The following is a 27,592-nucleotide window of genomic DNA, read 5'->3' as shown; positions in this document are numbered from 1 at the left end:
AAATTGAAACCATCTTGTTTATTATAATAGTATGAATATCAGTAACAATGATGATGATGCCTTTTATTAAACACTTGCTAAATGCCAGATTTTATTTTCTTGGGCTCCAAAATCGCTGCAGATGGTGACTGCAGCCATGAAATTAAAAGACACTTGCTCCTTGGAAGAAAAGCTATGACCAACTTAGACAGTATGTTGAAAAGCAGAGACATTACTTTGCCAACAAAGGTCTGTATAGTCTAAGCTATAGTTTTTCCAGCAGTCACATATGGATGTGAAAGTTGGACCATAAAGAAGGCTGAGCACCGAAGAACTGATGCTTTTGAACTGTGGTGTTGGAGAAGACTCTTGAGAGTCCCTTGGACTGCAGGGAGATCCAACCAGTCCATCCTAAAGGAAATCAGTCCTGAATATTTATTGAAAGGACTGATGCTGAAGCTGAAACTCCAGTACTTTGACTACCTGATGTGAAGAGCCGACTCATGCCGGTAAAGATTGAAGGCAGAAAGAAAAGGGGATGACAGAGAACGAGATGGTTGGATGGCATTACCGACTCAGTGGACATGAGTTTGAGCAAGCTCCAGGAGATGATGAAGGACAGAGAAGCCTTGCGTGCTGCAGTCCATGGGGTCACAAGGAGACGGACATGACTGAGCAACAACAAAATGCCAGCCACCAGGCTTATCATCTTACACACATCATCACATGTCAACTTCACCATAATCTTATAGAAAAGGCTTTTATTTCTGTTTATAGATGAGAAGAATCAAGGTGCGAGGGATCTTCCTAGCTCATTCAGTTACCCAAAGAGGCAAAGGAAGAGGTGAAATTTGGACCCAGGCATGGTTTGACTGCAGGACTTGTGTACTTTCTCAGGAGCTTGACTACCAGACACTTTGGGAAGGTGTCTGTGTAGAGAAACAGCATCATTGAGTGAAGTCCGTAGTTTTCCGAGTGCTGCCGAGCACTTAGTGGCAAGGTGGCAGCGTGTTCCAGTGAAAGGGGGAGGAATGCTGGGACAGCGTGATGCAGTGGGAGAGCCTCAGCCTTCTTTCAGAATCAGAAAGCACTTTGTTGTTGTTAAGTCAATAAGTCGTGTCCGATTCTTTGCGACCTCATGAATTGTAGCACACCAGGCTTCTGTGCTTCACTATCTCCTGGAATTGGCTCAAACTCATGTCCATTGAATCGGTAATGCTATCTAGCCATCTCAACTTCTCTTCTTGCCCTCAAACTTTCCCAGCATCGGGGTCTTTCCTAATGAGTTGGCTCTTCAGCATCAGTCCTTCCAATGAATATTCAGTGTTGATTTCCTTTAGAATTGATTGGTTTAATCTCCTTGCTGTCCAAGGCACTCTCAGGAGTCTTCTCCAGCACCACAATGCAAAAGCATTAGTTCTTCAACACTCAGCTTTCTTTATGGTCCAACTCTAACATCCATTAATGGGCCCTCCAAAATGGATAGAAACACTGAGTGTTATAACCAAGAATATCCTGTGTGTCTGTGTGTGTGTACAGGCTGACAAAGAACTTTGCATTCTATAAACATATTTTTTCTGATGTCTTTCTGATGATTATAAAAATATAAATGAGGGAAGAGATATGGAGTGTGGGATTGCCATGAAAATACTGTTCTATTTAAAATGGATAATCACCAGAGTCCTACTGTATACCACAGGGAACTTTGTTTAATGTTATGTGGCAGCCTGGATGGGAGGGGAGTTTAGGGGAGAATGGACACGTGTATGTGTATATATATATATCCCTTTTCCATCCACCTGAAACTAGTACAACATTGTTAATCGGCTATACTCCAATATAAAATAAAAAGTTAAAAAGAAAAGCAATCCTCTTCCTGGAAAACCAACGGGGAATTTGAGTTTTTTGCGTATGAGCCACCTGTTCTCCTTGTGTGGCCCTGCAATAAACCTTTCTCTGCTCCAAACAAAAGTATCTCTGCTGCTATATATATATATATATGTACATACATACATACGCATAGTATACCTAGCTACACACACACACACAGATACATCCCCAAACAAAAACCCATCAACACATGTTTTTAAAGCAGTTTTCTGTAGACCCCTCTCCCTTATCCTAATCATCAGAATATTGAGTAGTATCATGGAGTTTGTCTTTCCTTTGCTCCCTTTAGGTTTAAGTTACTGAGCCAGGAGGAAGGCGAGTACTTCAATGTGCCTGTGCCACCGGAAGGCAGTGAGGGCAACGAGGAGCTGCGACAGAAATTCGAGGTGAGATGTCTTTCTTTCAGCATTGGTGGGAACCAGCTGAGTCTGCCCTCTGTACTGTTTTTCTTGTTCGTGGTGTGATTTCTACCAAGGCCTTTCACGATCCTGGGCCTTTGATATGTTGTTCCACCTCCCAGAAAACTACTTATCCTTCAAGATCTCAATTAAGTGTTCCCTGTGTTGTGACATCATTCTGCCTCCCTGTCTTCAATCAGATTTAGACCCTTCCTTAAAAGTGTTCATTTGCTACCTGGGTCATTTGGATGGTGGCTTGGACAGGAATGTCAGTAACGATGAATGAAAACAGAGGATAAGGTAGTGATTATATTCTGGAAGCTGAGTCAAGTAGGCTTGCTGAGGTCTGGAATCTGAATTTGGATCTGTTGTCGGTGGGATGGTGCTGTACTAACAAATGGAATTAACTGTGCTGCTAACTCCATGAAATACCTATATGTGGATCCTCCCAAGATTAAGAGCCCTTGGTTCTGACCTTGGGCAGTAGTGCTGGTCCGTTTCTACCCCAGGCAAACCCCTTCTCCCCTGTGGGGCCACATAAACTCCATTTTCCAGGAGTTTGGGACGTATATGGGACACAAAGGTGTGTAGGACATATCCCAGTTTTACAAAGAAAATGCTTTGGGGAAATAGGTCTGAGTTCTTTCATTCTGTGTGTATTGAGTGATTTTAAAGTAGTTTCATAAGGGAAAACTCATTATTTTGTTCACAGGAACTTAATATACGAAGTCTGATGGGAAATCATCAATTCTAGATAAGCAATGATGGCCTACTAACTCTGAAAAATTGTATGAAATATCTAAAATGAAATAGGTTACTGTCATTATTATTCATCAAGTAACCACGCAAGCAAATAGAAGCAGAATGTGACCAGGTAAAGTTCAGTGACAGAGAGGTCCATGGTGCTTTGAGAAGATGTAAGAGGGAAATAGAACATTGTCTGAGAGGGCAGGGAAGGAGCCTCTGAGGAAACACCACAGGAGGTTAACCAAGTAAAGGGAAAAAAGCCTTTCATTCCAAGAGGAGAACAGAGTAAAGGCCCTGTGGTGGGCGATCTGTTGCAACTATGGGATGCTCAAAGACGGCCAGTGTGGCTGGAGCAGAGAGAGCATGGTTCAAAGTGTGGCTGGGAGGTGGTGGGGGACAGAGTGGAGGGACTGTGCTGGCTTTGGCAAGGGTTTGGGCATTTATTCCAAGAACCCTGTTAGAGGCCCCTCACCTAGATAGAAATAGTACTTGGATCCTGACCCTTGTCTTGAGCCTGCACCTTCCATGAAACCTGGTGATGGTTCTGACCCAGTGAGACTTCCCATCATGGAAGCAAGTGGAGTAAACATGTTGGCCATGGGCTCATCAGTCATTCTCCAGGGAACTCGATCATAGGTTCATCCTCGCAGGGCCGCTCAAGCCCACATGAGTGGATGGAAGGACTTTCCCTCCTAGGAAAGTTAAGAACTGGACTCTGGGAACTTCCCTGCTGGTCCAGTGGTTAAGAGTCTGCCTGCCAATCCAGGGGACACGGATTTGATCCCTGGTCTGACAAGATCCCACATGCTGCGGGGCAGCTAAGCCTGGGCACCACAACTATTGAGCTAAAACTACTGAAGCCTGCGCCCCCTAGAGCCTGTGTTCCGCAACAAGCGAAGCCTCTGCAATGAGACGCCCGAGGACCGCAGCTAGAGTAGCCCCTGCTCGCTGCAACTAAAGAAAAGCCCGTTGCAGCAGCGAAGACCCAGCATAGCCAAAAATAAATAAATATATAAAAAAGAACTGGACACTGTTTTTTTTTTTTTAAAGGTAGGACTGGAGGGCAGGCCTTCCACAGAGCTCTTTCTAGTTCCTTCCCTCAACTTTCTGATGGAGTGGTGTCCGTTTGCTGCAGAGTTAAAAATGTCCTCTTGTGGATGAAAAAAAGAAAATAAGACCAGTGTTTTCTTATATAAAATGAAGTCTCAGTTTTGCAAAATGATTTCTTCTGTCTTAGGGCAGCTGGGGTGACATTTCAGAACACCCAGGAAAACATTTCTTACATGAACAGAGCATTTGTCTGGGCCAGTTATTGGCTTGAAGGAAAGGACTGTTTTATCTGCGTGCAACAAAACGTGTCCCTTTATTTCCCGCAAGAGCCTGCAAATGCTTGTTTATGCCTGAGTGGTAATCGCTCCACACCATAGTTTGTTGATTAAAAAAATGTTTCCAAGAGACTCAAAATTGTTCCCAGGCACATAGAGGAATTTCAGTTGACCTTGAACGTGAGAAATGTAATCCCTGTGCAATAACCAATTAGCACCCAGAATGACTCAGAAATTACTTTCAAGCCTCTTATCTGGAGAAATTCTGAGTGACGGTAAAATCGAGCTGCAGAAATTGGCGTAATAGAATTTCATGGTAGGATGAGCTTGGTGAAGTTACTACTCCTGGTCTGTTTCAGGACGTCGGTCTTGCTGATAGGCTGGGGAAAGCTCCACCATTTTGTTTGGTTCCAAATGGGTCTTCTGCCAGTTGTAGACTTTTTTGTTGGTTGATTTTTTTTTATTTTTATTAATCTTTATTTGTAATTGATTGATTATTGGTTTAAAATAATGGTTTGATTTCTGTCACACATCAACATGAATTAACCACAGGTATACCTATATCCCCTCCCTTTCCAATCTCCCTCCCATTCCTTCCCACCTCCTGCTCATTCCCACCCTTCTAGATTATTCCAGAGTCCCAGTTTGAGTTCCTGAGTCATACAGAACATTCCCATTGGCCATCTATTTACAGAGCAATTTTTGATTTAATAAAATGCTCACTATGTGCCTTTTATTAAGTGTTTTAGAAGTATTAACTCATATAATTCAATCCTTACAGCCACCTTGATTAGTTGGTACTCCTATCATCCCCCTTTATCTTTTACAGATGAGGAAACTGAGGCCCAGAGAGGTTAAGCAACTTTCTAACATCCCTCAGCTGGTCACTGTCTCACTCTGAGTTTCTCCAGAAACAGACTGTCAGGATTCAAGTGTACATGGTTTCTTTAGGGGCTTCTCAGATGGTGCTAGTGGTAAAGAACCTACCTGCCAAGCTGGAAACAAGAGACTCAGGTTCACACCCTGGATTGGGAAGATCCCCTGGAGGAGGGTGTGGCAACCCACTCCAGTATCCTTGCCTGGAGAATTCCATGGACAGAGGAGCTTGGCAGTGACCCCAGGAAGCATCTAGCATAGTGAGGAAGTGAGGCAGGGAGGGGAAGCTAGTTGGGAAAGGATGTACTATCAGCAAGATACCACTGTGGGCACCTGGGGTTTAATCCTGCTTTAGCTGGGGTTTAGCATGGGCCGCAGGGTTTCCAGTCAAGGAGCAGGCAGCTGAATTATTATCCACCAGTCCCCCTTCCATCACTGGCTGCTTCTGGGGAATTAACTTGCCAGTGGTTTCAACTTGACCTGCCAGTGGACTATACTTGCTCCTGCAGTCAGGAAGTGAGCCTGTAGACAGAGTCACAGGTGTCAGCGGCCAGCAGCCCAGGTATAGAGAGGAGGGGGTTGCCGCCGATGGGTCTTGGCTGGATGACTGGGGCTACATCTATGCAGCATAGCCTGTGCTGTTCAGGTGGTTCGAGAGCCAGTCTGCCTGCATTTGAGTTCCAGCTCTGTCCCTTCCTTGCTGGGTGCTGAAGGCAAGTTACTTTATCTCTGAGCTTTTGATTCCCCATCTGCAAAGTGGGGGTATCATGATACTTCTGCTCTCTGGAGGGTCTATGGCAGTGAATGAAGCGATGCACTTTAAACAGTCTGGGGACATCCCTGGTGCTCCAGTGGCTAAGACTCTGCGTTCCCAGTGCAGGGGGTTGGGGTTCCACTCCTGGTCAGGGAACTAGATCCCGCATGTTGCAACTAAGACCTGGTGCAGCCAAATAAAAAAAACTGAATAAATAAACCAGCCTGGCATGTGATATTATTCAGATGTCAGCCCATCATTATCATCTTCCCAGAATACATACAGAATAAATAATGCTCCAGACCTTCCCCTCCTGGTCTTTGGAAGGGCTGCTTGGGGGTTCAGAGCATCAACGTGGACTCATAGCCTACTGGGGTCTCTGCCACCACTGTTGGGTACAAAAGTGCCCTAAGAGCTCCTTGCAGAGGGTAGGGGTGGTAGAGGAGTTTAGTTTAAGCCAAGACAGGTATTCTTCGTCTGAAACGGAGCCCTGGTGCCTTCAACCTCCCCTGGTGCAGCCTGGCAAGAGGCAGGGCTCTTTCTCAGAAGCGCCTCTGTCTGCTCTCTCTTTGAGCACTGAGTCCTCGGGCTCTAAATTGCAGACATGAAAAGGCAGCCATTAGTGTATCCTGTTTCTGAAGGCATATCCAGCCCAGCAAGGCAGAAGATCATTTAAATTTGGGCCTCAGTTTTAAAATGTGTTTGTTCTTTGATGGAGGACCTTGCTAGGTACAAGGTGGCTGGGAGTTCAGAGGGACACAGGACAGGATTCTTGTCCTCCAAAGATCACAAGCCCAAAAGTGTCTCGGATCTGGGCAGATAATAAGGAGTGGGGAGAGCTTGGTGTGAGACAGCAGGGCTGGTGGCGAGAGTGGTAAAAGAGATAAACTGGAGCCCGAATGTCCCGTCTACAGGCATGGTGCCTTATGGATGGGCCCAGTGTTACCAGATCTACTTTTTTAGAAGAAGCAGGGATTTGGGTTTTTAATAGGGCACCTGCACCCCACTCCAGTACTCTTGCCTGGAAAATCCCATGGATGGAGGAGCCTGGTGGGCTGCAGTTCATGGAGTCACTAAGAGTTGGACATGACTGAGCGACTTCACTTTCATGCATTGGAGAAGGAAATGGCAACCCACTCCAGTGTTCTTGCCTGGAGAATCCCAGGGACGGGGGAGCCTGGTGGGCTGCCGTCCTATGGGGTCGCACAAAAAAATCGGACATGACTGAAGGGACTTAGCAGCAGCAGCAGCTCCTAATTTTTATCACAAGTCAAACAATTTAAATACTAGTGCAGACCAGGCCAACAGGCTATGAGACTTCTGATCTAGCATCTAGAGGCTAAGATAACATTCTTAGTTCAGGCTCGGATCACAAAAAGCCATAGACTGTGGCTTCAGCAACATTCATTTCTCATGGTTCTGGAGGCTGGAGAGTCTAGGATCAAGGTGCCGGCAGAATTGTTGTCTGGTGAGGGTCTGCTCCCTGGTTCATAGCCGTCTTCTCACTATGTCCTCACATGTGGAAGGGGCAAAGGAACTCTCTAGGGTCTCTTTAATCAGGGCACTAATCCCATCCATGAGGGCTCCACCCTCATGACCTAATCCCCTCCCATACGCCCCACCGCCTAACACCATCACCTTTAAGGGTTAGGATGTCAGCATGTGTCAGCTTTGGGGAGGACACAGATATCCATCTACAGCATAAGCCCACTTTACCTAAGAGGAAAGTCACACAAGCAAAGTGAGATGGAGTGTGGAATTCAGAAGAGAGAAGGTTGCTTGCAGGACTGAGGAATGAAGCTGTTTCTTGCTTGCTGCTCCTTGAAGAACAGGAAGAAAAAAAAAATTTCCTCTAAGCAATCAAAAGGAGAAATGGGAGAGTGAGCCTGCCTCACTCCTTCCCCTTCGGGGGGTGTGCTGGGCCCTGCAGGTGGAGGGAAGCAGATCTCAGGGCTGGAACAGGGACTGGGGACCAGGCACGGTCAGGACATGGATCTTCATGGGCTGGAGATCGGAGTGTGTGAATCAGGTGGGCCCCGAATCGGGGTTCAGAGACATCATAATAAAGCAAGGGGATGGTGGGGCGGGAGGAAAATAGTGGAGCAGGAGGGAGGGAGGGGATGTGTTTGGATCAGGACAGCCTGGGACAAAGATCTCTGGGAGCTGGAGGGTGAGGATTTGGGATGAGGGGAAGACATGGCCTCCAAAAGCAATGTGGTTTCTGTTCTCGACTCTTTTCTTTCTTTTTTAAAATGTTTAATTTTTTTAATATGAACCATTTTTAAAGTCTTTATTGAATTTGTTACAAATTATTTCTGTTTTATGTTTTGGTTTTTTGCCCCCAAGGCATGTGGGATCTTAACTCCCCAACCAGGGAGCGAACCCACACTCCCTGCTTTGAAAGGTGAAGTCTTAACCACTGGACCACCAGGGAGGTCCCTAAGCTCTTCTCTTGCTTGCGGTTTCCCTGGTGATCTGCTTTTAACTACCCCCTCCATGCCTTAACCCTCAAATCCATCTCCAGTTCTTATGTCATTTCTTAACCTGAAACCCACAGGATACAACTGCTCACTGGGTATTTATTTACACTGGGTTGTCCTAGAGACACTTAAATCTCGACAAATCTTTATTAAAAAATAACTGGACCAAGAATCCTCTGGAATACCTTGCTAGTAGCCAACATGCGGAGACAACACAAATGCCTATAAACAAGAATGGATGAACTTAAACAGTGAGTGCTACTCAGCAGTACAAAAGCAAACCACTGATTCGTGCAAACAGCAAATGACGTGAGTGAATTTCAGGACCATTATGATGAGTGAGAGAAGCTAGGTGCGAAAAACTGCATACCCCATGGAGGAAAACTTAACATGCTCATAGTACGTCCTACGCCAAGCATGTGGGTTTTCCATCCCAAGAGATTCTCCAGTTCTCTATGGACACCAACTAGGTGTTCTGCAGTTTAATTCAGTTTGGACACTAGCTGCTCAGAGTCAGCACAAACCTCACAGGTTAAGGGCTCAGTCCTACAGGACATCCCCTCTGCATCTTTAGACTCCAATTATAAATATGCTGGTCTCCTATTCTCCCCCAATTTCATGAAATTTGCTGTCATTCGGAGGCATCATTCTGCTACTCATAACAGCAAGCCTCTCCCTGATTGCATTGAGGACCAACATGGGCCTCACCCATCCATTCATCCTACAAAATATGTAGCTGCAAACTTTGCTGGTTGTCTGGGATATTGTGGAATATAAGACATACTCCCTGCCCTGGAAGGTTTCTGGTCTGTTGGGAAAACAAGCGAACAGTTACCTGCAGCATAAATGGAAAGTGAGGTGGATGAAGGGAGCAGATAGGGACATCTTATCCAGACAGAGAATCCAGAAAGACTTCCCCAAGGAAGTGAGAATGCCGAGCAGGGGATAACTAGGTTGGTGAAGGGGAGAGAATAATCATCCACACGGGAGCAACAGTAAGTGTAAAGGCCCTGAGGTAGGAGGGCCCTGGGACTCAAGTATGTGCAAGGACAATGAAGCTGGGTTTGTAGGGAAGGAGGACCCAAGAAGTGAAGAGATTGGAAAAGCGGGTAGAGCCTGATCAGACTGGGTCGTCTGGGCCCGTGAAAGCACCGAGGATCTTAAAAATGATGGGTCACTACTGAAGCATTTTAAGCTTGGTTGACTTGGTTGAGTGTGAAGAAGCGGAAGTCACAGTGTGTGTGTGTTAGCCGCTCAGTCTTGTCCAGCTCCTTGTGACCCCATGGACTGTAGCCCGCCAGGCTCCTCTGTCTTTGGAATTCTGCAGGCCAGAATACTGGAGTGGGTTGGCATTCCCTTCTCCAGGGGACCTTCCCAATCCAGGAATCAAACCCGAGTGTCCTCCACTGCAGGCAGATTATTTACCATCTGAGCCACCAGGGAAGCCGTGAAAGTCACAGTTGCTGCATGTAAAGCCCAGTGTGGAGGGAACCAGGGTGGGTTGTCCTGGTGAGCGATGATGACAGGTGGAGATGGAAGGGGGAAGGAATTCTCGAGACAGCTGGGAGGAAGCAATGACAGCTTCTGGTCGTGGGTGAGACCCGAGGGATAAAAGAAAAATGGAGGTGCCAAGTCTGGCGTCCACATTTTGAGTTTGCACTGTGGATACTGGGCTGTGCTTTTCACCGAGTCAGGGGCATAAGTTGCAGGATCCACAGCTTGCCACCGCGCTTGAGTTTGAACACGTAACACAGGCATCCTCCAACTCTGACGATGTCTTCTGTGTGCTTCTCCCTCCAGAGAGCCAAGATCGGTCCTGGGCCCAAGACTCCCGAAGAAAAGACGACCAACACCATCTCCAAATTTGACAACAACGGCAACAGGGACCGGATGAAACTGACCGATTTTAACTTCCTGATGGTGCTGGGAAAAGGCAGCTTTGGCAAGGTACAGTGTGGCTGGGTGGAGGCACCTGCTGCAGAAGGAACCAGTTAACAAGGCAGGCACATTCGCTGTTCATATGGGGCTTATGTTCCAGGGAGGGAGAGAGTGAAAAGTAAATAGAGCTGCACTCCAATTGGTAAGCAGTACTGTGAAGGAAATAAATGGAGCGCTGTGTCACAGGCAGATAAAGAAGGGACCCACTCATGGGACGAATTGAGAGGGTATCTTTGACATAAATACACTACCATGTATAAAGTAGATAGCTAGTGGTACCCTGTGCTGTATGTCGCAGGGAGCTCAGCGCTGTGCTCTGTGATGACCTAGAGGGGTCGGATGGAGCGGGGGGAGGGAAGCTCAAGAGGGATGGGTTTTATATATACTTACAGCTGATTCACGTTATTGTACAGCAGAAACTAGCACATCACTGTAAAGCAATCATACTCTGATTAAAAAGTAAGTTTTTTAAAAAGAAATGACCTACTCAGACTGAGAAAGTGATGTAGAAATTGAGACCTGAAGGTTGAGAATTAACCAGCCATACATTCAGAGACCCAGGAAAGATGGTTTGCAGCAGAGAGAATGGCAAGTGCAAAGACCCTGAGGTAGGGAAGGGCTGGGCACATTCTAGGCACTGTCTGGAGGTGCTGGGGGCAAAATGCCTTGAGCTGGGGGAAGTTGTGGGATGTGAGGTTGCAGAGGTGGGAGGGGCCTGACCTTGCAGAGCCTTAAGAGCAGTGACGAGGAGTTTGGATTTGACTCACAGTGCAGTGGGGAGCCATTGAGAATCTTAAACAGAGAAGTGACATGATCAGATTCGGTTTCGGAAAAGATCACTCTTGCGGCTGAGAATGGAAGTGGTTCTTTTCAAACAGCCGCATGGTTGAAGGATGTCTCTGGGACTTGTAGAGTGATTCTGGATGCTTTTATAGACACCAGGAGATGCTGTTTTACTGAAGCTGAGATTGCGTTATAAGTATTCCTGACTTGTTTAGTGTTGTTTTGAGTCCTTTAATCCCTGTGTGTGCCACCACCACGTCTCACATCAATCTCATTCCATGAACTCAGGTGTGCAAAAAATATCAAATTTCTTCCCCATCTCTATAGCTTCAATCAAAAATCTGGGAATTATCCCCTACTCCTCCTTGGCCCCCCTCTTACCACAGGCCTGCATAATAGTGAGTCTAGATAGGTCCTCCTACAAAACGTATCGTGAATTTACTGAGTTCTCTCCATCTTCACTAATTCAGTCCTAATTTATACCATACATTACCACCTGGACCACTGCAGATGTTCCCAAATGGTTACCCTGCTTCCACTCTGGTGACCTGTAATTAATACACTTCCATGCAGCAGCCATAGTTATTTTTAAAAACTTTACATTGGGTCAAATCACTCCGCTGCTTGAAATCCTCCAGTGGCTTCATAAACAGAAAACATTCTATCCTGTGTCCTGGGCTTACAGCGCTCTTTAAACTCTGATCCTTGTTCTCTGTTTGATGCCTTCTTTTCCTTTCCTTCTCCCCATCACCCACTGTGCTTGGGCCACATGGAGGTTCTTTGAAACGTACAAAGCTCCTTCCTCTCTTAGCGCTTCTGTGATGCTGTTCCCTTCCTTTATTCTTTGCAGAACTGGCTCTTTCTTGTCATTTCCCTCTCTACTTAGATGTCACCTCTTCTGAGAAGCCTTCCCTGACCACCGCTCAAAAGAGCCATGCATCCGTTCTCCGTTATATTTAGCTCTCCCAGCACCCACCACCAGCGGATACTTCTCTGGCTTGTCTGTTCATTTGTCCCCTCATTCTAAGATCTGAGCTCCACGAGAGCCAGGAGCTGTGTCGTGTTCACCAGCCTACTTCCAGTGCTTGTGGGTTGAATTCGTTCAGGACCTAGACTGAATGCACGGATTTTCTTGAAGGGCCGCAAGGTCCGTCCTGCTACTGCAGTGGAATAAGAAACCTGAGATGGTGGCGCGAAAGTGGAAGAGCCTTGGCAGGGAGTGGGCCTAGAGAGTAGGAGCGCAGAGTAAGATTGCTGAGCCGCCTGGAGGTCTGGGAGGCTAGAGAATCAGCAGTGGTGATGGCAGAGGCCTGTGCCATTGTGTGCTTTTTGCCAGCAGCTCTGAACGGCCTGAGGGTGGAGACGGAGTAGCCTCAATAGATGGTGGATTTGAGCTAAGGATGGGGATTAGCCCTAGAAGATCGTGGTAATAAGGGAGTCAGGCTTTCAGGGGAGAGGGGTGTCCACTGCAGATTCAGCAGAGGCTGTTCTAGTAGGTACTCAGGAAAACTGTACTGAATAAATGAGTAACAGTGGCATCTAGACCGGAGGAAGTCGTAGCAGGAAGAGGCTTATCACCTTGGTGTGGGAAAGAAGTCTAGAGGCCTAGGGTGAGAAACAAGTGGATGAGGCCAAGGGATTTTTTTTTTTCTTTTTTTTAAGGAGAAAGGAGTTGGATTCCAAAACCCTGATTCTTGCTCTTTTATGGATGTTCTACTCTTTCTTTCTGGAAGCTTTTTAGTTTTTAAGATTTATTTATTTAACGGCGTGTGCTATGCTTAGTCGCTCAGTCGTGTCTGACTCTGCGACCCCGTGGACTATAGCCTGCCAGGCTCCTCTGTCCCTGGGGATTCCCCTGGCAAGAATACTGGAGTGGGTCTCTATGCCCTTCTCCAGGGGCATAAGGGGTCTTTATTGTGGCATTTGAACTTAGTTGCGCTGTGCAGGATCTATTTCCCTGACCAGGGATTGAACCTGGGTCCCCTGCATTGGGGGCACGGAGTCTTAGCCACTGGACCACCAGGGAAGTCCCAAGGCCAAGAGATTTAAAATGCTAGAAGGACTCTCGGGGCATTTGGATTTCAAAGATGGGGTGGTTTCCATGATGACAAGGAAGAAGGTGGCCTACATGAAGAAGAGGTTCTAATAAGCTGAGGCTGTCAGGCAGTTTTAAAAATTAAATTACATATTTAATAAGCAGTATATTCACATGGTTCATAATGAAAAGGATATTAGACGGGTAAACACTGGGAAGTCTTGCTCCCACCCAGGTTCACATCTTTCTGTGCCCCCTCCCTGCTACTGCCCCTCCGTATATAAGCTGTTTCGTTGATTTAATTTGCGTCTTTCCAGTTTTCTCCCTGCTAATTTAACAAATATCAATGTGCATGTTTATTCTTGTCCTTGTTGTCTCAAAAGTTGGCAGACTGCACACACAGTTCTTCACCTTTTGGGTCACTCAGCAATTGGAGAGGTTTTTCTTTGGCTGTGCTGGGGCTTCATCGCTGTATGGGCTTCTCTCTAGGTGCAGCGAGGAGGGGCTACTCTCTGGTTGTGGTGGGCAGGCTTCTCATTGGGGTGGCTTCTCTTGTTGTGGAGCACTGGGCTCTAGGGCGCTTGGGCTTCCGTCGTTGCAGCTCCCGGGCTCTGGAACCCCGGCTCAGTAGTGGTGGTGCTCAGGCTTGGTTGCTCCTCAGCATGTAGGATCTTCCCCGACCAGCGATTGAACCTGTGCCCGATTGGCAGGCAGATTCTTTACCACTGAGCCACCAGGGAAACCCTGATTGGAAAGCTTTTGACTAAGGAGTGGAAGTTCCGGAGGGTGTTGCGAAAAGGACTAGGCTTGGGGCGGGGGTGGGGGGTGTAGAGAAATTGGAGAGCAGGTTCTTGGGGAACAGTGAGGGAATTAGAGAGAATAAATCATGCATTTCCATGGAAACGGTTATAATAATTGAGAGTTCTGTTCCAGTCTGGGATGTGGCATCAGATGAATCACGGAGGAAAACAACAGTATGTCATGAAAGCAACTAGGATAACAAAAACCTCTGCCATCTTTTAAAACATAGAACAATCCTGGGCAACTTGCGTTTTGCCCAGCCGCGGTTTTAAATGAATGTGGTTTTATATTTGAATGTCTACTTTTTACCGTTTTGTAATCTTGTAGGCTATATACATTAAATCCTGGACATGGAAGAACACAGCAGCAGTAATGCTCCCCCTTTCAAAGATGAAAGACGTGGACCTTTGGGTAATCTGTTCATACCTCCCCTCCCCCAGGCCCACGGTGTCAGATATGGCTCAGAAAAACCTGCTGTTCAGCACGGCACTAATTTGTGGAGCGACTAGGGAGTGACACAAGTGTTTTGCTAAGACCTGTGAAAATGAAGCAAGGGACAAAGCAAGTGCGAAGGCCGTTGAGTTCCAAATGAGTAAGCTCTGTTTCAAAAACCTGAACAGGAGGCACAGTTTGGAGAGTTAGTTTGCTTTCCTGGCCATGAGAGAGTGTTCCCCGGGAGGGTCATCATACGAGGGCAGGGCATCTCAGCATCTCTGCCTTCCTTGGAGACGGATGCTCTCTAGAACTCTAGAGCATTTGCATGTATTATTCTTTTGTTGTTTAATGCTTATTTTTATAGTTGGATCTTTCGCTCAATTCATTATGATTTCTTTTTTTATTTATTTATCTGTTGCGCTGTGTCGAGCCTCAGTTGTGGCATGTAGCTTCTTCATTGCAGCTTGCAGACTCTGTAGTTGAGGCACGTGGGCTCTGGACTGCGAGGGCTCAGCAGTTGCCGTGCATGGGATTTGTTGCTTTCTTGAACCTTTCATTTCTGCTTTGCCAACCTTTACACTTTTCAAGAATTTAACCTCCGTGGTTGTTGAGTGATTTCTGTGGTTAAAATTGTGCAGCAAATATGTAACTTGGACAGATGGGCACTGTCCAGACCAATTATACAAGTGAAGTTTATAAAGTAAACAGAGAAAGTCCCTGATAAGGTATATATGTGTGTGTGGTCTGTATGTGCTCAGTTGCTTAGTCGTGTCCGACTCTTTGTGACCCCATGGACTGTAGCCCGCCAGGCTCCTCTGTCCAGGGGAGTCTCCAGGCAAAAATCCTGGAGTGGCATGCCATTTCCTCCTCCCAGGAATCTTCCAAACCCACAACCAAACCTTCGCCTCCTGCAGTTCCTGCATTGCAGGCAGATTCTTTACCACTGAACCACTTGGAAAGACCTGATAAGGTATATACGTAGCGCAAATACAACTATTTACATTATAAACTTGATTCCCCTAATTCTTAAGTACTACCATGATAAATGGGCTTCCTAGGTGGTGCTAGCGGTAAAGAACCCACCTGCCAGTGCTGGAGACATAAGAGACACGGGTTCAATCCCTGGGTCAGGAAGATCCCCTGGAGGAAGGCATGGCAACCCCCTCCAGTATTCTTATCTGGAGAATCCCATGGACAGAGGAGCCCCGAGGGCCACAGTCCAGAGGATCATGCAGAGTCAGACATGATTGAAGCAGCTTAGCATGCACGCACGCACACGTGCACGCCTGGACCGTGGTGAATATCCATTGACTATTTAATTAATGCTAATATCACTTGCCTTCTGACACTTCAGATGTGCTTGTGGTAATGATTTGCCTGATCCAGATCTTTTTAGAAAATTATGCAGGGAAGTTTGAGTGAGGGTTTTCGTATTATTTCCTTATACTTGTGGACTCTTGCTCATGTCGGTACTGGCCAACTGGGGGACTTAGGGGTGTAGGGAGGGCAGGTACATGTCATGGTGGACATATAGGTAACATAAGAAAACTCAAATCCAGCAGCACAAAAGATCTATCACAGGAAATGATCAGAAGTAGAAAAAATGAAAATAGCCCAAATGTTCATCAGTAGTATGAAAGTTAAACATATAATGGTGCATCCATGATACTTTCAAAAGAATATGGTCTTTCTGTCTTTCATATCTCTGTTTGTCATTGTGGACAGACATCCATGACATCAAGTAAAAACAGAAGCAAATCATAGAACACTATGATTAGTAGTGTAAAATAAACTGTACACAGAATCATTTTATTTAGGTAATATACTCAGAGCCCCTACTATCACTGGACTTCCCCCCCCAAGATTTTATTAGGAAAAAAATTTTAAAATACAGAAAAGTTGAAAGAATTATACAGTGAGCATCCGTAACACCCAATACCTAGATTCTACATTTAGCATTTGACTATATATGCTTTTTTGTTTTTTAAATATTTATTTGCTTGGCTGCATTGGGTCTTAAGTTGTGTCTTGCAAGATCTTTCGTTGCAGCTCTCGGGCTCACTAGTTATGGCTCCGAGGCCCAGTTGCTCTGCTGCATGTGGGATCTGAGTTTCCTGACCAGGGATCGAACCTGCATCCCCTGCTTTGGAAGGCAGATCCTTAACTACTGGACCACCAGAGAAGTCCCTGACTATATATATGCTTGATCACATGTCCCTCCTTCCTCTTGTCTCTACATCAACCTATCTTTAATGCATTTCAAACCAAAATGCAGACATCAGTACACTTGAGCCCTGAATTCTTCAGCACATACCTCATTTCACCAGAATTCAGTATTTGGTTTGGATCATTTTAAGGTAAAATTTGCATACAACAAAATGCATGAAGTAGTGTGTCATTCTGGGAGTTTTGAAAAATGCATGCTTAAAAACCTAGTGGGAGTATAAACATTAATCAAAAAACATCACACTGACAGACATAAAGTACAACTGTGACGTTTGCTGTATGCTGGGAGAGCCTGAGGGAGTGGGCTTGGCTCTGGCTGCAGTCAGGGAAGGCTTCCTGGAGAAAGAGGCTCTTGAGGTTTATCTAAAGGATGAGCTAAGTTAACTCTGCCAAGAGGGGAGGGAGTAAATGGAAAATCTCAGAATGTCTCTTCTGGGACTTCCCTGGTGGCCGAGTGGTCCAATGCAGGGTCCGTGGTTTCAATCTCTGGTTGGGGAACTAAGATCTCATGTGTGGCATGGCCGAAAATAAAAAATTTAAAAAAGGTCCCTTCTTCCTGACCCCACTGCAAGCCAGGCCTGGTTGATCTGTGTGGCAGCCAAACACGTAAACTAGGTAGGGTGAATTCAGTTGTCATAGCAAACAGACCCCCTAAATCTGTACTGATTCAGACACAATAGAAGTCCAGTGTTCATTCATGCAAAGTCCAAGACGGGTGTCTCTGGCCTTGCCCACGCTCTCCGTATGATGATTAAGTGACCCAGCTTCCTTCCACCTTCCACGGCTCCATCAGTCCCTACAGCCTTGTTTTTGTCCATACTCAGAGAGCAGAGGGGGAAAGAGAGTACAGAGGAGGCGCAAGCTGCTTCTTAAAAGCCCTGATGTGGATGTGGTACCCGTCGCTTCTGCCTACATGCTGTTACAGAGAATTCAGTCACGTGCCTCAGAGCAAGGGATGCTGGGAGAGCAGTTTTGGTGGGAGGATGGTGGCCTCAGCCATAATCCCTCCTTTTCAGCTCTGGTTGGAATTTTTCTTGGTGACAAGAAAGACCTTCTGACTTTAACCTTTAGAACTCCTCGTTTTTCATGCCCCACAAACAAAAACCATTAAGCCTCTCTTGATGACATTTCCTTGTGTTCAAATCATGGAACATGCCAGGTGCTGCTTTTCCTGAAGCATAGCATAAGCCAGGAATAAATCAAGTAGGAAGAAGTCAGCAGCTTATGAAATTAAAAGGAAAAGTGGAAAGTCTCCGGAAAAGCAGGTATTACTTTTATCTCTTCCAAAAGCCCCATTCAAGTCTTTTGCTTTAAATGCATCTAAGATGATCAAAAATAAAAAGCCAAGAGGTGAGAGAGAAAGCCATTCAGCTTCTTCTGGTGTCTGACTTTCCTCGAGTAGTAACCAAGAGGCTGATGATATTAAGTGCCTGAATGTCACTGAGGCAGCTGTTGGGGGTTAACCCAGTGGCCCCCGGAGACTCAGTATTTGTGTACCACTCTCCAGGGTGCTGATGCCATCTCCCATAGCTCAAGATTCAGACTGTATAACAGGGTTGAGTATAGCCTCGACCAAGTTTCCCAGCTATTAACTATTCATGCACCTGTAATTTTTTGAAACATGTATGTACTTCCTTTATATTATCTTAAATATGTTTTCTTAAAATGATTTAGTTGACCTCTTTCTCTTCTTCTTAGCATTGCCCTAAGTGATAATGTATGTGAAATCACAGGCTTGATCTAGCAGTTACATATTTGTTTTAATATATCTTAGGAGAATTTATTAAAAGAAAAGTAATTTTGTCCTTGTATTGCTGATGGTACAAATACCACATTTTACGAAAAGAAAACTGTCTTAAAGGTCTTTCACTCACATGACAATTTGGTACTTCAATTACCATTGTATTCCTAAGAACATGAAGACTTCTGTTGCATTTTTGTTTATCTCCAGAAGGTACAGAAAGTCTCTGATCTTTCCTATCCCCTATATCCTCTCCTTTAGATAAGGAGCATGCTCAACGTTTCCTGAATCCTTCAAGATGTTTTCTGTGATCTTGACTTTCCCTTTCTTGTCCTTTACTCACTGACTATATCAGAAAATCAAACTGCTCTTTTGAGATTTGCTGCCTCCACTTCCTTCCCACTCACCTCTGCCTTGTCCTTTTGCCCTGTGACTTCTACCCTCAGCAACCTCTGCTTCACCCATTATCAGTGATCTCATAGCTCCTAACTCTCCAGATCTGAGAGTGAGGCATGGTGGCTGCTTATGAAAGCAGCGGGCAGACATGAAGGAAAGGAATTGGGGCTAAGGTTGAAACCAGTACCTGGAAGAAGTCATCATTTTTATAATAACTGCCTACTGATGGTATAATTAAGGATTTATTCATTCAACAAGTATTAATTGATCATTCACTGTGTGTCAGGCAGCCTTCTAGGCTTCTCTGTATACCAGTGCCGAATCAAATCTTGGAGACAGAGTTTTGGGTAAAGTAAAAAAGCATAGGTTTATTGCTTTTCCGGGCAAAGGGGGCCACAGCAGGCTAATGCCGTCTGAACCAAGTGCCCACACTTGGGGAAGATAGTGACAAGTTTTACAGTAATTGTTCACAGAGGGCGTGATCAAGCTTGTGGATATTCTTCTAAGGGTTCGTGGTGAGATAAGTAGGAGTCAACATCACCGACCTTCAGTCCAGCTGGTCTGGGGTCTGCATGCTTGTGGGCAGCATACCATTGTTAATTGTTAACTTCCCCCACCTGGACGGGGTTTCAGTATCTGCAAAATAGCTCAAAGATATTGTTGTGTATATCCCTTGATGCGGAAACAGGACCTTGCCCCAAGGTTGCTCTTCACTGTTTCTCCCTGGTCTCGCATCCCCTCCCTTTCCTAATTAACAACTGCTTGAGTCTGCCCATTGGAACTCAGGGAAGGTCATGTAGGTCAAATGAAGGTTGTTTCCTGTAATCAAAGAAGTGGGGGACACAGAAAGACCTTGTGCCCACAAGCCCCACAGGGCCCTGCATGGTACCATAAGTGCAGAGAAAATGACTGGAACAAAACAGGCAAAATTATCTGCCTTCGTGGAACATATATTCTCGTGGTGGTGGTGGTGAAGAGGCTGATGGTATCACCTAACATTTTGAATCCTCACTCAATGCCAGGCTTGTTGTAAAGGCTTTGTATGTATTGGCTTACGCTTCTGCTGTAATATAGCTGCTAATATCCCCATTTTACCGTTGAGGAAATGAGATGCAGGCAGTTGAAATGAGTGTCAGAGAGCTAGTCAGGGGCATTTAACAGACCGGGTTTGGTTTGAATATGTGTGATCGGAGGCTCTTAACTGCTTGATGCTTTGAACACTTGCATTTCTAGTCTCAACAGTGGTCGTCTCACCATGTCACAAATATATTCTAGAAGGTTAACTGTCGACCCCTCGTATTTTCTCATCCTCCACCCCCTTCTCTTTCCCTCCAAGTGTAAGCAGAGTTTGCATGCCTTGTTTTCAGACTGAGCCTCTGCCGTTAGACAGACGGCATGCCCGTCATGCTGGAAGGCTCCCGCTCTTCTGTTCTCCTTCCTCGCTCCGTGTTTGTCCACCACCTGTCTGTGTGCCATCGCTCGTCGGCGGGGATTCCTAGAGGGCTCCTGAGAATTCGCTCCTCCCTTCTAGTGTCTGCCCTTCTCACCTCCTCTGCAGGCTTTGCTCGTGAGATCCTCCAAGGCTGGGAGGCATCTCCAGTGTGTGCAGTAACTTTTCAGCTGGTTTCTTTTCAACTGTCAACTTTCATTTCTTCTAACCCTCACCAGCTCTGTCAGCCATCCCCGCCCTATGCAGTTCCACTCACCCATCTCCGTTGCCTCCATTGAGCTCATACTAATTGCCAGGGACCATGCTATTTTTTTGAATAATTTTATTTGTTTATTTTTGACTGTGCTGGATCTTCATTGTGGGGTTTTCTCTGGTTGTGGCGAGGAGGGGCTGCTGTAGTTGCGGTGCACAGGCTTCTTACTGCGGTGCCTCTCTTGTTGCGGAGCATGGGCTCTAGACCACCGGCTCAATAGTTGTGATGCATGGGCTTAGTTGCTTCAAGACATTGGGATCTTCCGGGACCAGGGATTGAACCTGCGTCTGCTGCATTGGCAGGCAGATTCTTTACCACTGAGCCACCAGGGAAGCCCCCAAGCTATGGGTTTACATGGATCACATGTATTAATTCTCACCACAGCCCTGCAAGGTAGTTACTGATATTAACCCTATGAGACCTATTTGAAAACTGTAAGTCAGAGAAGCTGAGCGACCTCCCTGAGACCACACAGCTAGGACCAGGACTTGAAATCAGGTTTTATGATTCCAGTTGCCTCTTTCCATCTCTAACAGCACTTTTCCCTACTTTGGGGTCCACTCATCTCCACCACGCTGTTAGTCTTTTTTGAACCCATTTAAAATGAAGACTTCATGGGCTCTTCCTTACATCATGAAGAAAAAAAAAGTGTGAAACTATCTTACAACTGATACAAGGACAAATATATTAACATTGCATGTTAAAGCATCTTCTTCAGCTTAGAAGTTAAATTTTTTCCCTGTGATTTGGAAAGAAATGAAAAATACTTTCATGAGCCCCTGAAAAGATCGTGGTCCCCAGTGTGCTTGAGTTGGCCCTGGTTGCTGACACCAGTGGCCCAACAGTGCAGCTGTCAAGCTCTCTCCCCAAAAGCTGCTGGGGTACTTAACTAGCATGTGCTTTGAGTTTGAGCACGAGAGAGAAAAATGCAGAGCTCCACCCCCAGACTCCAGTGTCTTCTCCTGGATCCAAGTAAAGCATTGCGTTACCCCAGGAAGAAATTGCCTGAAGAGATGAAAAGGCAGTTAAGTTTCTACCAGTAACAAAGGCCTTTTCTAAAGTCTCGGAGCTCCCGTTGTGGGAGTCTATCCTAATTTTAATCTCATTAGTGGTATGGATTCACACGCATACATGTACGTCCGTACATTAGAAGTGGTTATATAATCCTACAGACAAAAGCTCTTCCCTTCACTTCAGCCTGCTCTTCTATCTTCCTGCACCATATGGTGAGTCCTTTTATCATATGGTTCACAGATAGCTCAAAGTCTTTGCTACCTGTTCCCTTAATCCTTTTCCAGAGAACCTTTTGACATTTGCTGTCTGATCCTGGATTCCTGCCTTCTCTTTGGTTCTATCCCAATTGTGGCTCCTTCCTCCCAGCCCCCAGTCTTTCGTATGCAATTCTTATTGCTGAGTATTTTTGCCAACTCATCTTCCCAGGTCACTTTCTGAATTCATCCAGGTCTCTCATCAATGAAGTGACTTGCTGCTTTTCTGTAGCCCCGATTTTCACCCCTTGTGTGTGGAGCTCAGTCGCTCAGTCATGTCCGACTCTTTGCGACCCCATGGACTATAGCCTGCCAGGCTCCTCTTTGAAGGGATTTCCCAGGCAAGAATATTGGATGGGTTGCCATTTCCTCCTCCAGGGAATCTTCCTGACCCGGGTATTGAACCCACATCTCCTGCATCGGCAGGCAGATTCTTTACCACTGAGCCACCACATAAGCCCCAATTCACCCCTCAGGAGATAGTACATTACAGAACAAGAAAGTGTAAGAGTCTGTTTTCCCAATAAAATTAATTGTATCAAAGAAAGTGAAACATTTGGAATTTCAAGTTTTATTGTCAAGCCAAAGTGAAGAAAGGGGGGATTTATTGGGCAGACACGGCATGTTTTCTGTGTATCTCCCAACTTCCAAAGGCAGGAAGTACAGCTGGGATGAGAAGCTTCCAGGAACCCAGCCATCATTGTCTTCAACCTGGGGACCTCCCGTCTGTCACCCCAGCTTCTTGCTGATGTCTCTTGTTGTGACTGTGCCTCAGCAACACCTCCCTCAGCTTTCCAGCACTTCTCCGTTCTCAATCGAATCCCCCAATCTAGAATAGCCTAGAGTTTAAAGCCCTAGGAAAAAGATTGATGGGCCAGTATGGCTCAGGGATCATGAGATCCAGTTAGCTATGGCCAGGAGGACAGGTCGCTTTTCCAACCATTTGTCAGGAAGGACAACAGGAATGGACGCTCCAAAAAGCAGCTGTGGTCTGGGAAGCTCCTCAAAGGAAGAAAATGCTGGACTGCACGGCACACGGGCCTGTGTTCCCTTCCGGTCTGTATATTCTTCAAAACATTGCCTGGCTCTTTGGGGAAAATAATAAAAAGTTAAATCTAGTTCTCTTACTGAAGGGTCAGATAGAGCCTATGAACATGGAATCTCTGTTTCAGGCGATAATTCACGGCTTCTGGCCCAATTACTGTGCTGCCCTAGTTCACCCTCTGCGTATCCATCTCAACCGCATCTTTACATGCTATTTCAGAAATTCTTGTCCTGTTAAGATGAATCCCTATTTACTAAGCATAACCCATAATCTTTTCTACAACAAACATAATCTCAGAGGCCTGTAGATTATAATCATCCAATGCCCATGGTAAATATTTTGAATGTACAAGTATGGATGGTTAATATAACTAAGCATGCCATAGTTTGTTCAATCCTTACCCATCCCTTGGCTCCATTTCATATTATGTATTGTGGTGCTAGTGGTAAAGAACCCACCTGCCAATGCAGGAGATGTAAGAGACGTGGGTTCAATCCCTGGATCGGGAAGATGCCCTGGAGAAGGGCATGGCAACCCACTCCAGTATTCTTGCCTGGAGAATCCCATGGACAGAGGCGTCTGGTGGGCTACAGTCCATAGGGTCACAAAGAGTCAGACACGACTGGAGCAACTTAGCATATATGCATGCGTTGACCTCACTGAACATTGCTGCAGAGATTGATAATATACTCTGAGCACTGAGAACCTGTCTAAGTGTTTTATATGCATTGCTCATTTAATCTTAACATGATCTTAGGAGGTGGGTGCTGTCATTATTTCCGTTTTGCGGATGAGGGCGTGGAGGCTCAGGGTTGAGCTCAGAGTCTCCAGATTCATGCAACAGTGGATGCAGGTTCAAATCCAAGTCTGGCTCCTGGATGTATAGCCACTATGCCACACAGCCTCCAGGGCACTCACCATACTCTGCTCCCCTCAGGGAAAGCCCATTCTCTTTCAGTCTGTGACACCAACCGCAAAGGGAGGCTTGTGTACACAGAGCGCTTCAGATTATAGAGAAATGGAATTCTTTTGTCCGCCTAATTGTTGAAATGAATGATGAACCCTTAAGGGTTTCAGTGTGTTTTCTTTTGATGAAAGGCATCAATTGTTGGCTTGTCTTCCCTGAGACTGTTTAAAAAGCAGTTGAATTAAATCTGCTTTTATTTTAACCATCTAGCTTTGTCAAATACAATATATGATTCAAAGAAAATTAACTAAGCCAACCTACAGGTCACCAACATTGATTTGAGCCCAAGAGAACACATCAGTAACTCGAATTGATACCTATCAATTCCACTGTGTCAGTTCTCTGATATGAATAATGAGAAGTAATACAGCCAGAGTTTTGAAATATAATAATTGTTTTGAATTTCTTATTATAACTCAATCAGACATTTCTTATGGAATCCAATGAACCATCTTCTTTTAAAACACAAGGGCTCAGCGTTTCAGGTTTAAATCTTCATATTCCTTCCCCTCTTCCCAGCAGCGACTGAGAGTCATTCCTTCCATGGGTGTGGCGACATTTGCCCAACAATAGCAGGCCCACAGGAGCCAGAAAAGACACAGCCAAAAGTACCTCCATTCTAAACTTCGTTTCACACTTCCACTGGCTTTCTGTGCTAGTGGGGAAAAAGTTGACACTTGATTAAATCTAGTGGGTGACATGGCATCATTTTAAAAGGCTTAAATCTTAATGCTACCTGTCATCCTGACCTCTGATCTGAAAACTCAATTTATCTGTCACTCAGCTCCATGCTTCCCCCATTATAAACATCTCCCACTTGAGTGGTACATTCATTATAATCAATAAACCCACGTGGTCACGTCCTTATCACCCAAAGTCCACAGTTTACATTAGGGTTCATGCTTGGTGGTGTACGTTCTACATGTTTAGACAGATGTATAACGACATGCATCAACCATTATAGTATCTTGCAAAGTAGTTTCACTGCCCTAAAAATCCTCTACGCTCCGCCTGTTCATCCCTCCCACCCCCTTACCCCCTAGCAACCACTGATCTTTTTACTGTCTCCATGGTTTTGCCTTTTCCAGAATGTCATATAGTTGGAATCATACAGTATGTAACCATATAAAGAGATTTTATTTTAAATACGGAAAACCTTACATAATAAATCATGAAATAACCCAGTTGATCTGCATGCCGAGTATCACTGCTCTTATTTTTGTCTTGCCAACTTGAACACAGTCTCCACAAAGTGATGCAGTGCTACCCAGATCCACTCTATTAACTCCCGATTAGCATCCTTTCCCCCCTATACCACTTCTCAATTCTTCCTGAAGTACTTCTTCAATTTGCAAGCCTACCCAAGTTGCTCCTCCAAAAGGCGCTATTAGAAGCCAGAAACCATTTCTAGATGGCTAACTGCCAGTTTGCTGCTAGAAGCAAATGTATTTAAATCCCTGAAACCACATGATTTTGTATTCTATTTAGTGAGTCCACCATCAGATATAAAATTTGAACACACATATGTGTGGATATAGTATGCTTAGAAAATATGACCCAAAGTTTAAACAATAACAGTACACTTTGAAGAATTAAATTAGGGCCTCCACGATAACCTAGAATATGTTAGGACATCCTCATGTCTGGTGAAAGTTGAAATTTGCAAGAACCTCACAAGATAAAGAAAGAATTCATCAACCATGATGAACATGGTGTATTGAGTTCTGGTTCTAGGTGTTAAGCTCTTAAGATGCCATGTGGCTTCTCAGGTGACTCACCAGTAAAGAATCCACCTGCCAATGCAGGAGACACAGGAGATGTAGGTTTGATCACTGGGTCGGGAAGATCCCCTGGAGGAGGAAATGGCAACCCATTCCAGTATTCTTGCCTGGGAAATCCCATGGACAGAGGAGCCTGGTGGGCTACAGTCCATAGGGTTGCAAAGAGTCAGGCATGACTAAGCGTGCACACTTTCTCTCTAAGATGCTGTGTATCACTGAATCACTCTCACGACCCTATGACTTGGTGGACTGTGGTCTACATGTACCCCACATCCACCTCCAGGGTCTCCTGCTTGGAATGGCTCTGTCCCTCATTCCATGCCTCTGATTATCAGAGGTTGGGGGGCAGGGCTAAGCCAGCTCTTCAAAACCAGCCCAGTCTGAAGGAGGGCTTTGCCAGACAAGACGAGTCTAGAGGGGCCTGGAGTTCAGGGTGTATCATCGCTTCCCCGTTCAGAATGTTAGAAGATGACAGATGGTCTGCTGATTCTGCGGGGAAGTCCCGTCTGGCCTGAACATGCTGCTCCCTGCGGGAGAGTCCTCTTAGCCTCTCCAGGAGGGCTCGTTCCAGCCCCACCTCTAAACACAGATAGTACGACCTTGCCTCTCACTCTGGGCTGCGCATAAGGATCTCCTGGGAAATAGATTTTGCAGAAATGTTGGTCTATGGCTCTGGTTCACTCTCTGCCATCTGGAGAATGTGGGAAGGAACTGCTGTCCCCACTGAAGGAGCTGGAGCACCCCTCTTATTCTCTGTATTCATTCTTTCACTCTAACAACATCGCCTGGGACTTCCCTGGTGGTCCAGTGGCTACAGCTCCATGGGGAACTAAATCCCATATGCTACAACTAAGAGTTCGCATGCCGCAACCAAGACCTGTGCTTAGCGGCTCAGTCATGTCCAACTCTTTGCCACCGTATGGACGGATTGTAGTCTGCCAGGCTCCCCTGTTGATGGGATTTCCCAAGTAAATATAGTGGAGTGTGTTGCCATTTCCTTCTCCAGGGGATCTTTCTGACCCAGGGATCGAACCCCTGTCTCCTGCCTGGGTAAGCCGATACTTTATTGTCTGAGGCATAAACAAAATGGCTTGATATGTGCCAGGCTCTGAACATCACTTGATTATGCCACTTGCTCTCACAACAGCCCTAGGAACGAGGACTATCACTATGCCCCTTATATATTTACGAGGGAACCAAGAGTCAGAGAGGCTGAATAACTTGCCCAAGATCATACAGCAAGCACATGATAGAGTGATGCTTTGAATCCAGAACTGAACTTGTACCTACTGTCATTTCACAGCTCTAATTAGTTGTAAACTTTGAGCTTATCAGTTTTGTCAAGGTCACAGTCTCATTCTTATATCAAAGAGCTTGTCAGGATACCTGCTGTGTTGTAAAGAGAAGAGGATGTGGACGCTCACCTTCATCTTGTAACCCGGCTGCACCCAAGTCTCTCTCAAAATCCTCCTTCCAAGTGGGCGAAAGCCCCAAGAAGAACAGTGGCCAGTGTTTGCCCATTGCTCCAACCCCTGATTACAGTACCATCCTGATGGCCTCTTGCCACCACCTCATCCTCCCCCAGGGCAGGCCAGGCCTAGCACAGGAAGGCCCCCACTATTTAGAAGATTCCTACTTAATTGGCCTGGAGTGTGGTCCAAGCATCAGCTTGTAAAAGCCCTGCAGGGAGTTCCAGTGTGCAGCCTGGAGAAACAGGAGCTCAGTACAGGCAGGCTTGCAAGGCAAAGCCAAGCAAAGGGGAGGGGAGCAGGGGGGAAACTGGATTTGCCTGAAGACAGAACTGAGCTGGTCTAAAGTACTCTACGTCTTCAGAGGGAAAAGGTGGAGCCAAAGTAGGAGACATTCCCAGAGGGCAAGGGGACCCTCAAAGATACGGAACCCTAAAATAGAGGAGGGTTCATGCTTGCCAGAGATCAGCTCCCCCCACGTCCTGCAGACTTGCACCCAGCCTTGTCCACAAGCCAGCTCTGTAGTGTGGTGGGTGTGGGAGAGGCGGGCAGAGG

The 27,592-nt window shown here is 45.8% G+C and overlaps 1 protein-coding gene and 1 non-coding gene across 3 annotated transcripts in view; one reads left to right on the top strand and one right to left on the bottom strand.

Annotated features, from left to right (window-relative positions):
* The window catches only part of PRKCB (protein kinase C beta), a 374,584-nt gene that overhangs the window by 268,401 nt on the left and 78,591 nt on the right, over window positions 1–27,592 (top strand). For both annotated transcript variants that reach the window (XM_068969543.1, XM_068969542.1), the window contains exons 8-9: window positions 2,159–2,255; window positions 10,250–10,396. In XM_068969543.1, coding sequence (XP_068825644.1) covers window positions 2,159–2,255; window positions 10,250–10,396 — 244 coding nt within the window. The remainder of the gene's footprint in view (window positions 1–2,158; window positions 2,256–10,249; window positions 10,397–27,592) is intronic.
* TRNAW-CCA (transfer RNA tryptophan (anticodon CCA)) lies at window positions 13,124–13,196 on the bottom strand. Its single transcript has one exon. It is a non-coding gene; the product is annotated as a tRNA-Trp (tRNA).

This window comes from Capricornis sumatraensis, chromosome 3 (assembly GCF_032405125.1).
Source record: "Capricornis sumatraensis isolate serow.1 chromosome 3, serow.2, whole genome shotgun sequence".
Lineage (NCBI taxonomy): Eukaryota > Metazoa > Chordata > Mammalia > Artiodactyla > Bovidae > Capricornis > Capricornis sumatraensis.
Note: the sequence above shows the minus strand (reverse complement) of the source record. Positions and strands in the feature narration are given on the sequence as shown.